The 13297-nt window shown below is 43.6% G+C and overlaps 1 protein-coding gene across 1 annotated transcript in view; it reads right to left on the minus strand.

Annotated features, from left to right (window-relative positions):
- Positions 1-593: 593 nt before the first annotated feature.
- LOC127056008 (complement factor H-like) overlaps positions 594-13297 on the minus strand; it is a 376051-nt gene continuing 363347 nt past the window's right edge. The window contains exons 21-24 of the mRNA XM_050963650.1: positions 11017-11199; positions 5975-6175; positions 3916-4116; positions 594-1146 (exon numbers count right to left, since the gene is read on the minus strand). Coding sequence (XP_050819607.1) covers positions 1133-1146; positions 3916-4116; positions 5975-6175; positions 11017-11199 — 599 coding nt within the window. The 3' untranslated portion in view covers positions 594-1132. The remainder of the gene's footprint in view (positions 1147-3915; positions 4117-5974; positions 6176-11016; positions 11200-13297) is intronic.

Here is a 13297-nt window from a genome sequence, read left to right on the forward strand (position 1 = left end):
GACCTACTGTTAGGTGCCTGATTCTCCCCACCCCTTGGCTAGGAAGCCTGGGTATTTAAGTTAGAAGTAGGAAAACCATGAGGGAGATCAGTAACATTACCATTGCAGTAATGTGAAATTTTCAGCCATCACACAATTTTGGAGAAATGTGTGTGTTGGGGGGAGGGATGCAGGGGAAGCATTATTCAGCTTTAGCTGTCCCAGGTCTAAAATGTGGTTTATACACATAGCATCCCATCAATGTTCATTGTCTCTTTACTAATTTGTCTCTCATGAATGTGGATTTTGATAAGTTCATCTCTGTCACATCACTCGTCTAATTTCTAGTTTGTTGCATACAGTAGAAGGTAAGAATACTCAATTTGTTCACATACTACCCACTGCAAGCATCATGTTGCTGTTCAGTGAGCTGTAGGCTTTCATCTTTGTCTCTGCTTTTCAACAAATCCTAAAATTCCTTCTCACTTTTCTTCAGGTTGAGTTAATAAAAAACATGCTCAACAACAGATTTTTTTTAAAAAATTGCTAAATGAAATCTACAACTCTTTAATTTTAAAAAAAGAAACAAAAATAAGAGTTTAAATTATCAGAGAAGTGAATGTTTTCTATACAACTGTGTTCGATGGTTGTGTAATATTTTGGTTGCATGCACTAAAACATTTGAAAGAACGATGACCAATTGCTCTCAGGGGTGGGTGGAACTCAAAATGGTCTCAATCCATAAACAAACCTCCAGTTGTAGCAATTGGGCTACAAGCTTCCCAAGATTAAGGTTCTTTGTGAGAAATCTAGGAGTTCCTGATCTGGGCCAGAAAGAAATACTGCTGCTTTCTGTTTCAACAAGCAGGGAGTGTTTAATTCAAGACGTGCAGCCATGTGTACAATTTCCTTTAAAGCTTCCTTTTCCAATTTTCATAAAAAAGCTGTAGTTTGGAACTTCTTGCCCATCTGTTGCTACTATTTTATGATTAGTTTAATATACACTGTGACACAAGTAGTAATTACATGTATCAATTCAGACAATCTAGGTTAAAATACTGACAGGCATAATGTGTGAACATTACAAAAACTGGTTAATGGCTTCTGCTCCTCAGATCTGGGTTAAAATTATTTGCTTGATGCTTCTTTTTATTCATTCTGAAGTACCTGTCAGAAAGAATAAGTATTGGAAAATTAATTTAGTAAGTCAAGTTTTTTGAAACAACTATTACATACAGATTCCCTATGACCCTTTCACAGAAACAGAATATTGATTTCAGCACAAGTCCTTAAAATTCACATTGGATAATTTTAGCCATCTTTAGAAACTAACTGGGAACAAACTCATTAAAATGTAATTGCAGTTACTCCTGAACTGCTGTGGTTCAACTACTGTTCATATTAAAAACAAATCTTTTATGGTATGTGGAACTTAAAAGCAGGATAGAAAACCGTGGATTGATTTCATACATATTACTGTATTTTACCAGGATCCATTGTGGAGCTACTAGCATTGAAAAGTGATGGAATTTTTGAAGAACAGAGTTCTTCATCCTGTTTCATCCTGACTCCTTATCAGCTTCTTCCATGCTTCTTCTGCATGGCTAGTTTTAATGGCAATGGCACTACCTGCAGGGTCAGTGCTTCCATTAGGTGACCCTAGGCAGTTGCCTAGGGTGCCAGGATTTGGGGGGTGGCATTTTGTGCGCTCCCCATGGGGCATATGGGAGCTTCTGGTTCTGCTCCAGTCACGCTGCTGAAGAAGGACCTTCTGCCAACGTGCCGTGGAAAACAGTGGCAGGCAATTGAGCAGCTCAATGGACTGCCGCTGTCGCCTGCGGCATTTCTGCGGTGGGTCCTTCTTCGGCGGCGGGATGGGAGTGGAACCAGAAGCTCCCCAAGCGCCCCGTGGGGAGCACACAAGATGCCGCTCCTCAAATCCTGCCTAGGGCGCCAGCAACTCTAGTGCCACTCCTGGCAATAGGGCTTGATTACTGAGTCTGAGCACAACAAGGTCCCAGACCGTCTAGCACTGCAGGGTCCTGGCACCTTAAATATGAGATCTTGGTTTATGTAATTGCTGTGTGGATGCAAGGGGGGTTAGGCTTCAGCCAGAGCTCAAGACCAGGTTTACACGGCTGTGTAGACATACTTAGTGAAGTTGATATGAAAGATGACTGTAATGCCTTCAGGCTAAGTAATGAAGCACTTACATTCATTTCTGGTTGAGTGGCTTCTCTGGGGACTGATAATAGGAGGGCTGCAGATTAAATGATGGAAGTGTGTGTGGGTGTGGGGGCAGGGGGAGGTAAAAGAAGCAGCCGGAAAGCTGCAGAGAGCCAGCAGACAGCAAGAGAAGTATTAGTAGCATGGCCTGATAGAAATCCAAAAGAGACCTCCTTGATCAGAATGGTGAATGTAAAAGTAGGCTTATATTGTGAGCAAGGAAACAGCCTGCTGTTCAGAGAAACAGCATGTTGGTACATTCTTTGTAAATAACAAGGATTGTGTCATGAAAACACCTGTCTACCTCCACAAAAACAAGGCAGACCTATTGGCTAAAATGCTTAGGCCAAAAAGGGCAAAGTCAAAGATGGGCAAAATAAATTAAAACAGGAGATGGAGATTTTGCAAAAAGGTATTGAAGCAATAGTGGGAGGCTTCCTATGAAGGAATGAGAGATTACTTGCAGCCTGAGTTAAAATATTTGTTGGGCCAGCAGATATGAAGTCTGTGGGCAGCTTGAGAATCCCAGCTGTGACACTCCCAGTCTGAAATAGAAAGGCGGCTTGTAGCATGGCAGTAACCCTGCTCCTGCCCTGAAGGGCTTAAAACAGCCCTGTGGGAGCTGTGGTGGGTAACCAATAAGCTAGGCTGATTGGGGAGGCAGTCACAGATGGGGCCATGCTCCAATCAGACCACAGCTGGCCCTATAAAAGGTCAGTGTGCCAGGAGATGGCAGAGTCTCTCTCTAGCTGTTGAGAGGGAAGGGCCTGGCTGCTGAGCAGGGCTGGGGAAAAGGCCAGAGGAACTGGGGAGCGCCAGCCTGGAAAACCCTCAGACTGCAGGCCTTGCTAAAGACTGGAAAAGATACTGGGGTTGCAGAGGGCAGTCCAAGGATAGGCAGAGGTAGCAGGTCCAAACCCTCCTTGCCAATGATGAGTGACAATTACACTGCAGTCCACTCCAGTGAGCAGGGGCTAGACGGTGACTGGCAGTAGCCAAAGACTGAGGCAAGTTGGGGATAGGGGGTTGGAGGTTCCCCAAGGAGGGGAGACCCAGAGAGAGACTGTGGGATACTGTGGGGGGCAGAACCCCACGAGAAGGGGAACTGGGGTCTAAGTGAAACACCAGCCTGCAGAGGGCACTCTTGAGTGGATTGAGCTAATTCCCAGGATGACCAGCAGGAGGTGCCGCACCAGTGAGTCATTGCCCCATTACGCAGATCAATAGGGTGACCAGTAAATTGACTCTTGTGGATAGAAGCTTTCAAAGGAACTATGAGACATCAGTAAAGTTTTCCCCAATATGAAATTTGTTAGTAGCGATGAACTCCAGCAAGGAATTAAAGAGGGAAATCAAAGGAATGTAGACCACAATGGAATTCAGCTGCCTGGAATTGAGAAGACGGGAAACTTACAAAACTTTTGTGCTCTGTTGGTAATCGAAACGGATGTCAGAGGGAGATTGTCCCAGTTCAAGTAATAGAGCTCACAAGCAAAGTAACCACTATCTCTCTTTAACCCACCATTTGTCTTCTCTATTTAGATTGCAAGCTGTTCGAGTCAGGAATCATGATTTCCCACACGTTTTTATGGCACCCATCACAATGGTGCCATTGTATATTTTAAACCTGAGAAATCCTCGGTAAAAATTTTAACAGATGTTTTAGTCAGATGATTCACAAGAATTGTAGGTTAATTGGAGATTACTTACCTATTCTCTTACACTTAGGATATACCAATTTCCCCTCCACACACTGTACTCTAAAGGCAGAAGATGTTGGATCTCTCACATACCCATTTTTACAGTCAAATTCAACAAAGTCTCCACTTTGTAAATTCAGTCTTGTTCTTGAGCTCCATTTCAGCCCAATATTGTTTTTCTCCATATCTTCTGGGAATGTTATACATAACTCTGGAAATGGAAAAATATAATTTAAGATGTACATGTGGATCTATCGTTGAAAATTTGATTCACTAACTGTATTGACATATTTTGTCACCAAATGCTTTACTTAACTAAATAAAACAGAAGTATTTACAGATAAGATTTGAAAAGTAAAGGAGAGATGGTAAGGTTGAGAGAATAGGAAGGAATTATCGAGAAACAAGCTTTCACACATATCCAGGTGATACTGTGGGAAGGAACAGAGACGAGATCGGGGCTGGATGAATAGCGAGAGAGAGAGAGACAAGGTTAGATTATATTTTACAATCTGGCCCATTTGTGTCACTCAGCTCATGCAAATGGGCCAGAATCTAGCCATAGCTGGCCAACAGAATACTCCCCATGCAGAATGATACTCTTGAAAAGGCTTGAAAAGGAACGGAGAGCAATTCACCCTCATAGTGCTAGATAACTACAGTGTGGTGCACGAGACACAGCAGGATGCATGCGCAGGCTGAACAGACACTGCTACATGAAATCTCCAATCAAAGGTGCCAGGGACACAAGTGCACCTAGAATGGAGCACCCATTGGGACACTACTTGAAGAAGGAATTCAAGAGAAGGGGGCTTTCAAAACAACGGTACTCATACTGTATAAAGGAACAATCTGTTGGAGGCTGGGACCAGATGAGTGGAGAAAGACACAGACACTATGACTGGATTTTACAGTGTGGCCCTTCTGTGTCACTCATCTGATACAAGGGGCGTTACTAGGTATAGGCTATGAAGCCAGGGTGGGGGGAACCTGGGCTGTGGCTTGATTGTTTTTTTGACTGAGCCAGACCTGATCAGCACTGTGATCCTGTGTGCCAGGTCACAACGCCAGGCACTGATTTGGAGTGGATGGGATTAGGAGTTTATGGGCCAGAGCGCTTAAACTGCTGGTTGTGGTGGTGTTGGTGGCCTGCCTGAGAAAGGAAGACGACAGTCAGGAAGAAGGCAAATCTGTGTCCCACTCACACACTCCTTCAATTTTGTTGCATTGCCCATGTCTGTAGCGATGAACACACACAGGAGCTGAGGATTAATTGGTGAAGCCATTTATGTCTGAGGTAGAAGTTGCCAGAAAGCTGTGGGAAAGCCAGTAGACAGCAAGAAAAGCTCTGGAAGAGTAGCCCCACAGAAAAGCTGTGAAAGCATTTTTTTGGACAGAGTGCTGAATGTGAAGAGATGACTTGCAGTCTGAGAGAAAATATTTGTTGGGTCAGCAACTACAAAGTCTCTAGGCAGATTGAGAAGCCCAGCTGTAACACTCCCAGTGTAAAATGGCAAGACAGATAATTGAGGGGGCCAGCAAACTAATCCTCATGGATAGGTGGTTTCCCAGTAACTCAAGGAAATCATGAAATCTTTCCCCAACATGGAGCTTCCTAACAGTGATGAAGTGCAGCAAGGACTTGACTTAAGGAGCTAAAAAAGAAAAAAAAAAAGTCAGCCTCAGAGGGAAAGCAAATGAGTGCAAACCATAATAGATGTCAGCTATCTGAATGAGGAATTGGGCCAGCTAGAGAACTTGGGTAAGACAAGAACACTTACAAAATTTTTCTGCTCTTCTAGTAACCTAAAGAGGCCCAGATCTCAGAGGAAGATTGTCCCAGCTCAAGTAATAGAGCTTACAAGCAAAGTAACCCATGAATCTCTTTAATCCATCATTTGTGTTCTCTATTTAGATTGCAAACTGTCTGGGTCAGGAAGCATGATTTCCCACATGTTTCTATGGTACCCATCACAATGGTGCCATAATATTTTTTAAACCTGAGATTCTCTAGTAAAAATTAAGACAGGTAATTCACCAAAATTGTAGTTTCACTGGAGATTACTTACCTTCTCTCTTACATTTAGGATATGACAGTTTCCCCTCCACACACTGTACTCTAAATGCAGAAGATGTTGGATCCTTCACATATCCATTTTTACAGTCAAATTCAACAAAGTCTCCACTTTCTGAGTACAATCTTGTTTTCGAGCTCCATTTCAGCCCAATATTGTTTTTCTCCATATCTTCTGGGGTTATTGTACATGGCTCTGGAAATGTAAAAATATAATTTCAGTATGTCATGTGGATGCATCACTGGACATTTGATTCACTAACTGTATTAAGACTGACCCTGTCCCCTAATGCTTTACATAGCTAAATAAAGCAGGGAAATATTTTCAGATAAGATTTGAACAGAAGAGGAGAGTTGGTACAGTTGAGATAACAAGGAGGAGCTCTAGAGAAGGAGGCTTTCACACAAACTGGTTCAGGCTTTTGCTAAAATAGGCATCCCTAAGGCGATCCTGACAGACCAAAGGACTTCCTTCATGTTGAGTAATATAAGACTTATGTACCCTGCTCTGCATCCAAGCCTTGCGGACCTTGGTCTATCATCCCCAAACAGATGGCCTGGTCGAGCGATTTAATCATACTCAAGAGCAGGATCTGAAAGGAGGAGGCCCAAGACAGAAAGGACTGGGATTACCCTCCTTCCATACTGGATGTTTGCAATATGAGAAGTTCCCCAGGCATCTAGTGGATTCTCCATCACAAGAGAACCACCACCACCGAAGTAGGTAGTACCACAAATGGGCCACAGAGATTCTAATTGCTAGGCATTCCTTTTCTACTACGTCATAACATTGCTCCTTGGATGTGGGGTTTCTTACAGGATTGGCTTTGGGGTACTGCGTAGCATAGTCCAAGATGACGAATATGCTTCGGTGGCCCTGGGCTGATCTTTCTAATGGGCCCACTAGACCCATGGCTATCCTTTCAAAAGAGACTTCAGTTACAGGCCAGAGTATCAAGGGGGCCCTTAACTGGGGTGGGGGACTATGAAACTGGTACTGTGGGCAGCAGGTGCAATAACGCTGCACTTCTGCCCGTACCCCCGACCAGTAGGACCTCCTTAGGACTCTATCCAGGGTTTTATCTGCTCCTAAATGTCCCCCAAACAGATGACTCTAATACTGTGCTTCTGTGGCACCAAGAACTGTTCCACTACTTCCCCATATTGGCACTACCCAGTACAACAGATCATGCTTGATTATATAGTATGGCCTTGGCCTTTAGTTTTCACTTCTACTGGCACGCCATTTACCTCTATTATCTCCTCCCTCACGTTCACATACAGTGGGTCATAGGCTTGGACCCACCCAAAAACACTTGCAGGCGGGACCATTCTGGCCTGAGTCTATTGGATTGATCTCCCCTCCTTCTCTTGGAGTGCTTTTGCTCATGCTGGGGGCCATCTCTGGGTCTTAACTGGTCCCTGCTACCTTGCAGTTTCCCTGACGGGCTTCCTCCCAATCAGGGCAGCTCTCTGATTTGCTGCCAAAATCCTGGTTCCTAATATTTTAACTGCCCTCCTTTCCCATCTAGATTTCTGGGACTTCCGAGGGTGGGGGGTGTGTGTGAAAATAACTCTGGGGAAAACCCAGTAAAAATTGGGGCAGGGCCATCCATGGACACCTCCCTTTCTGCCTGGGGTTTACTGTCCTTCTCTAACTTCACTGGGGGAAGTAGGCTCTTGAACCTGGGAAAGTCAGGTAGGGGAGCTTGGGGACCACCCCTGCAGTTACCTTGGTAGTGTTCCTTGAGATGTCAATCTGAATTGGGATTGTGAGATAGAAGTTTATTGTGCTGTGGACATGTCACTCCGGTGCTCTTGGCCCGGCTCAGTTGGTCTTGCCCCATTAACTTCCCTGAGACCAGAGTGACAGCACTCCCAGAGTCCACTCTGGTCGGGATACTGTTCATCTTTACTGGCCTGGTGTACTCATGTGGGGTCATTGCAACCCTCACCAGGCTGATTAGGCCACAGTGGTCTCTGCAATCCCCCAGATTGCCTTGCATGGGCTCCTCCCTGTTAGGGTACTAGGCTGCTATATGCCCCAATTCCCCACACTTGCAACAATGATATCTCATCCTGGAGGTTGCCCTCTGTCTTGGGCTCTCTGAACCATTCCCCCAGCCCTCCTGCCCTGGACGCCTAGGTCCAGGGTTGAAAGTAACTTACAGGACTTATCGGTACTGCTGGAGTCCTGAAGGGAGGCGTGGCCTCAACCAGAAGAGATGGGGCCTCTCAAGATTTAAAGGCCCTGGGGCACAGGCTGTGACTGGGAGCCCCAGGGCCTTTAAATCAACCTGGGGCTCCCAGCTGCAGAGGTGGCTGGAAGCCCCCGGGGCTCAAGGGAAAATTAAAGGGCCTGGGACTCCAGCCGCCGTGGAGCTCTGGGCCCTTCAAATCCTCACCACACCTCCAGCTGGAATTTAAAGGGCTCGGGGCTCCTGCAGCTGTGAGGAGCTCTGAGCCCTTTTAATCTCAGCCACGGAATCTGGTGCGGTCTGGCATGGCGTACTGGCTCTTGCCGGTAGGCCATACTGGACTGTATTGGCTTACTTTCATCTCTGCCTAGGTCCCTTGGGATGCTCCTTGGTGCATCTTCTTCTAGCTATGGCTTTCTTGGATTTCTCAGTGATCTGGGTCCTCTGGGTTGGGAATGGCTTCCTGGAACACCCTATTTCATCTCCTGGGGTTTCAAACAGCTCACGGGCTGCCAGTTGTCTCTCCACAAAGGTGATCAGTTCATCATAGATAGAGGGGTCATTCTGGCCTACTCAGGCTCAAGGGTAGTCCCATCATAGCAGTCCAGCATGAAGAGCTCCATCATTTTTCTCAGAGCTGAAGGCCCCTGGCATAACAACTTCCAGACTAGGTGGATTAGGTCAAACAATTGTGACCATAATGTCTTGTCTTCACAAGACTGCCGTTCATGGAACTTCTGGGCTTGCAAGGCCATCATTACCCTGGACCAGATCTCTGCCTTCAGCAGGGGGTAATCTGCCACCTCCTCTGCAGTCATATCATAGTATGCCTTCTGGGTCTCCCCTCACAAAAAATGGGGCAAGGATGCCCGACCACTGGTCTTGAGGCCAGGCCTCCTGCAGGGCTCTCCTCTTGAAGGCCAGGAGGTATGCCTCCACATTATCCTCCCAGGTCATTTTCTGCAGACAGTAGCTGGACCATGTGGTCCACGTCCCGCCATACCCACGGCTCAGCTCTGTAAGGGCCTTTACCTAGTTCACGAGTTCCTGCAGCATGGCCTGATCTTGAGTGGCTTGTTTCATCAGCAGGTGATTGGTCTCCTGCTGCAGCCACATGGCCTCCCTGTTGGGCAGCTGCCTGGACCCAGGTAGCTTCCTGCTGGGCAGCAGTGGCTTACATCAGTGCTTTGACCACGTCCTCCATCTTGGGGAAGGGGTGGTCATGACCCAGCCTGGGTTACATTCACGGCATGGAAATCCTACTTCTGGAACCATGTGTTGCAAAATGGCCAATGTTGATATGGTGGGTCCTGCACTTTTCTTGGCGAGGGTAAAGTACGCCACCCTTTGCCCCTGCTCTCAGGAAGGTAGTAGAGGAGAGATAGCAGGGGAGGGGTCTGGGTTTGCTCTTCACTCTGAGCCGCAGCCCCTGTTGACACCTGCAGGTTTCTAGCCATCTTCCCCCTTGGGTAGGGTTACCTTTGGTCCTGGACACTGGGGGAGGGAGTCTCTCTGCCCTCCAGTTCTCTGGTCTTTCAATTCTTCAGCAACACACTTCCAAACTCCAGTCCTCACTCATTCCTTACACCACAGTGTCTGCATGAAGCAGCGTTTTTTTTTAATTAAGTTCCTGACAGGCCTTAATTAACTATAGGTGCTCCCATTAACCTGTAGTAACCTACCCTAGTCTACAGGGGACCACACCTTAATTAGCCTAGGGCTTATATATCTCTCTTCGACCACTCTCCCACTTCTCCCTGGCCCTGCTGTAGCACCATAGCTAAATAAAGCAGGAAAATATTTTCAGATAATATGAACAGAAAAGGAGATGGTACAGTTGAGAGAACAAGAAGGCGCTCTAGAGAAGGAGGCTTTCACACTAACCGGGATCATATTGTGAGAGAGAACAGAGAAGAGACTGGGGCTGGCTGAATATATATATATAGAGAGAGACAGCATTATATTCTATTTTACAATCTGGCCCCTTTGTGTCACTCAGCTGGTGCAAGTGGGCCAGAATCTAGCTATATTGATCCAACAAAATACCATCCATGTGGAAGGATACTTACTTTTTGATGATATGAAGCTGGCAGATCAGGCTCCCCGTTGTCCTCTTCACCCCCGCTCCCCCGACCTTTGTGTAGGTGACATGGCAGAAAAGAAAGGGGATGTGGTGGGCTAGTCCTGAGCTGTGAAGTCAGGTCCAGGACACACAGGCCTACATGATCAGTTCATCATAAATTTCAGACCCACACAAAGGTAGTTGCACAGCTGGTGATCACTGCACCACAGTGTACTCCAGCCACCACATCCCTGCTCACTCTCAGCATATGGAGGTTGGAGAGAGCAGGCTACATTGGTTTTATTCCAGTTACAGTTCCCCTTGGGCAAAAGTGGAATCCCCTGCTGCTCATGCCAGTATCGTGTCTACTTCAAGTACTGAAGAGCAGTGACCAATATTCCTCCTGGTCTTCCATAAGTTAGTGAAGTGTATTTCACAGCATCTGCTATAGCTCATATGTTTTAGTTTCATTATAATGGTTGTTGCAGGTTTTAACGAAGACATATTTTGGGGGTGCATTCTAAATACTTATAATGGTGTGGGTGTTTGCCATTTGCCGATCTTTCTTTAGGAAAAATCTGCACTGATGTCCCTATAAAGAATGTGAGTCTCCCCCACATATGCTCTGGTATAAATCAGGGGGTCACTCCATTCAGATTTATGGAATTAATCTGGTGTTACACCAGTACAGGTGACTTCAGGATTGGGCCTATAATATGAAAAATACCACAGTCATAACTCATCACATTCTTTCATATTGTAGATATTTGTACCTACCTAAGCAAACCGGTGGGTCAGTCCATTGGCCAGACTCACAGCGAACAAAGGCAGATCCCTTCATTCTATAAAAACTTTGGCACTTGTATTCCACTCTTGAACCTGAGTCATATTCTTCCTGTAGGAAGACCAGGACGTCTCCATTATCAATAGCAGGTGGGTGCCCACACTTTCCAGCAGACTCTAAAAGTAATGTAGAAATAAAAAGCATACACAGAGGTTTACAGTAAATGTTGTAAGATCAAATATTACAGACTAGTGCTATCAAATGTACTATGATAGAGCAGGAAAGATCCCAAAAGAAAATTAAAAAAAAAAAAGTTCTCTTGGTATTGGAACTGAACACAAAATACTACAAGATGTATCTTTAAAGTTGATCCAGAATGATACTTCTATACTAGTAGTATGGAACTAATGGCAAAATAGGTAACTTGCTACTCTAACTTGGGGTAGAGTAGCAAGACCTGATCCTGGGTTTCTTTTCAAACAGGTTAATTTGAAATCCTTTGCGTCAATCAGCTCTGCCCAACTAATCTCACCATTCTGTCTTGAGCACTGACTAGCACAGGAAAAGAAAGTAAGAGGCTTTGGCCCACCTCCTCCTCTCTTAAGGCTCATGTGGATCAATCAACTGAGAACTACCTCCATGTGCAGTACCTACTCTCTCCAGGACCATATTACGATGTAGGGTGTTTGATGCACCCAGCACTTGTCTCAGAGTATTGTGAATTATGATGTTACCCCTATATCTTTTCTTCATATTGAAAGACTGGGGGTAAAATAATGGTAAGAGGATACAAGTTAAATAGAAGTTGGGACAATACAGGCCAAAGGAGTGGAATATGAAACATAAAACAACACTAGAGAGATACATGAGTGTAAATCATACAAGAAAGAAATATCACACAAATGGAAGGGAAAAGGAAAGAAAGAATCCCAGGACACAAAACCTCTTGGTGTCCCTATAACTGATAAAATCGTAGGTGTGCCCTTTAGAAAGAACTCTTTACTGGATGCATTTTAAAAATAATTCATAGAGAAGCCAAAGTCATCATCTGAAATGTATTCTCTAATACAAACTGCTTTTTCCTCTCTCTCTGCTCCTCTCCTCCCAGAAAGGGAAGTGAGATGGGATAAACAAGATAAAGTTTTGAAAATGCCAAGGCTAAAAATTAACATCAGTAATAAAATACTATACCTTTACTCATCATAACTTGACATGCGTCTCTGCTCCCTTTCTGCTTAATGGTCTGACCCTTTTGCCTTATGTCCCATCCCTAGGTCTCACTTTTGAAATGTGAATTTCTGGCACTGGTGGCCATTTTGAAAAAAAGTTTTTCATTTTTATTTAATTTATTCTTATTAGATGCATTAGAAATAGGAAAGAAATATGTTTCTTGCTCTTTCCTCATTTTGAAAAGAGAACAGATTTAATATATTTAGTGCAATTCTAAATAAAGTCTACTAAACAAGTATACAATGTTGTAATAACCAAAGAATAAAGAAAGGCTAACATGCATCTTTTCTTTAGGGAAAAACAGGTGTAACAAAAAACAGTAATGGCAGAATCAAGTGTTCCTTATATATAATATATTAACTGCATATAAAAAAGTATTTCATAATAAAGCCTTAAAGTCCAAGGAATAAAGGAGAAGATATATATCTTCTCCTTTATTCCTTGGACTTTAAGGCTTTATTATGAAATACCTTTTCATATATACACACATATGTATAAAATCACATTTAGAGAAAGTTTTATTCAATTAGTGTGTTTTTAAATAAAAAAATTAAATAATTGTACCATATCTAAATGACAAGGAATAAAGGAGAAGTTTTATATATGCTCACCATGCATTTCTTATTTTTAGAGAAAATATTTTATGTATTTAGTACATTTTAAAATAATAATTATACAAAGTCTTAAGGTAGAGACAAAGGAGAACTGTTAATACATACTTTATATAGAATTATGCATTTTTATAAGAAAATGCCTATTTCATGAAGTTAAGGCCTTTCTAAATAGTCACTAAATACTTTGTGACCTTTGTGGAACTGTTTAATCAACTTCATTTAGAATTGTAATATCTGCATAATGTTTTTTTCTAAAAATGCATAATTCTTTCTATATGTATATATTAATACTTCTTTATTCCTTTGTCATTAATATTTTCTATAATTTAATGATTTTATTCAAAAATATGCTAACTGAACTTAAAATATTTTCCTATAAAAATGAGGAAAATGCATATTAACATGTCATAACATTTCTCTATTCTGCTGT

Source organism: Gopherus flavomarginatus, chromosome 7 (genome assembly GCF_025201925.1).
Source record: "Gopherus flavomarginatus isolate rGopFla2 chromosome 7, rGopFla2.mat.asm, whole genome shotgun sequence".
Classification (NCBI taxonomy): domain Eukaryota; kingdom Metazoa; phylum Chordata; order Testudines; family Testudinidae; genus Gopherus; species Gopherus flavomarginatus.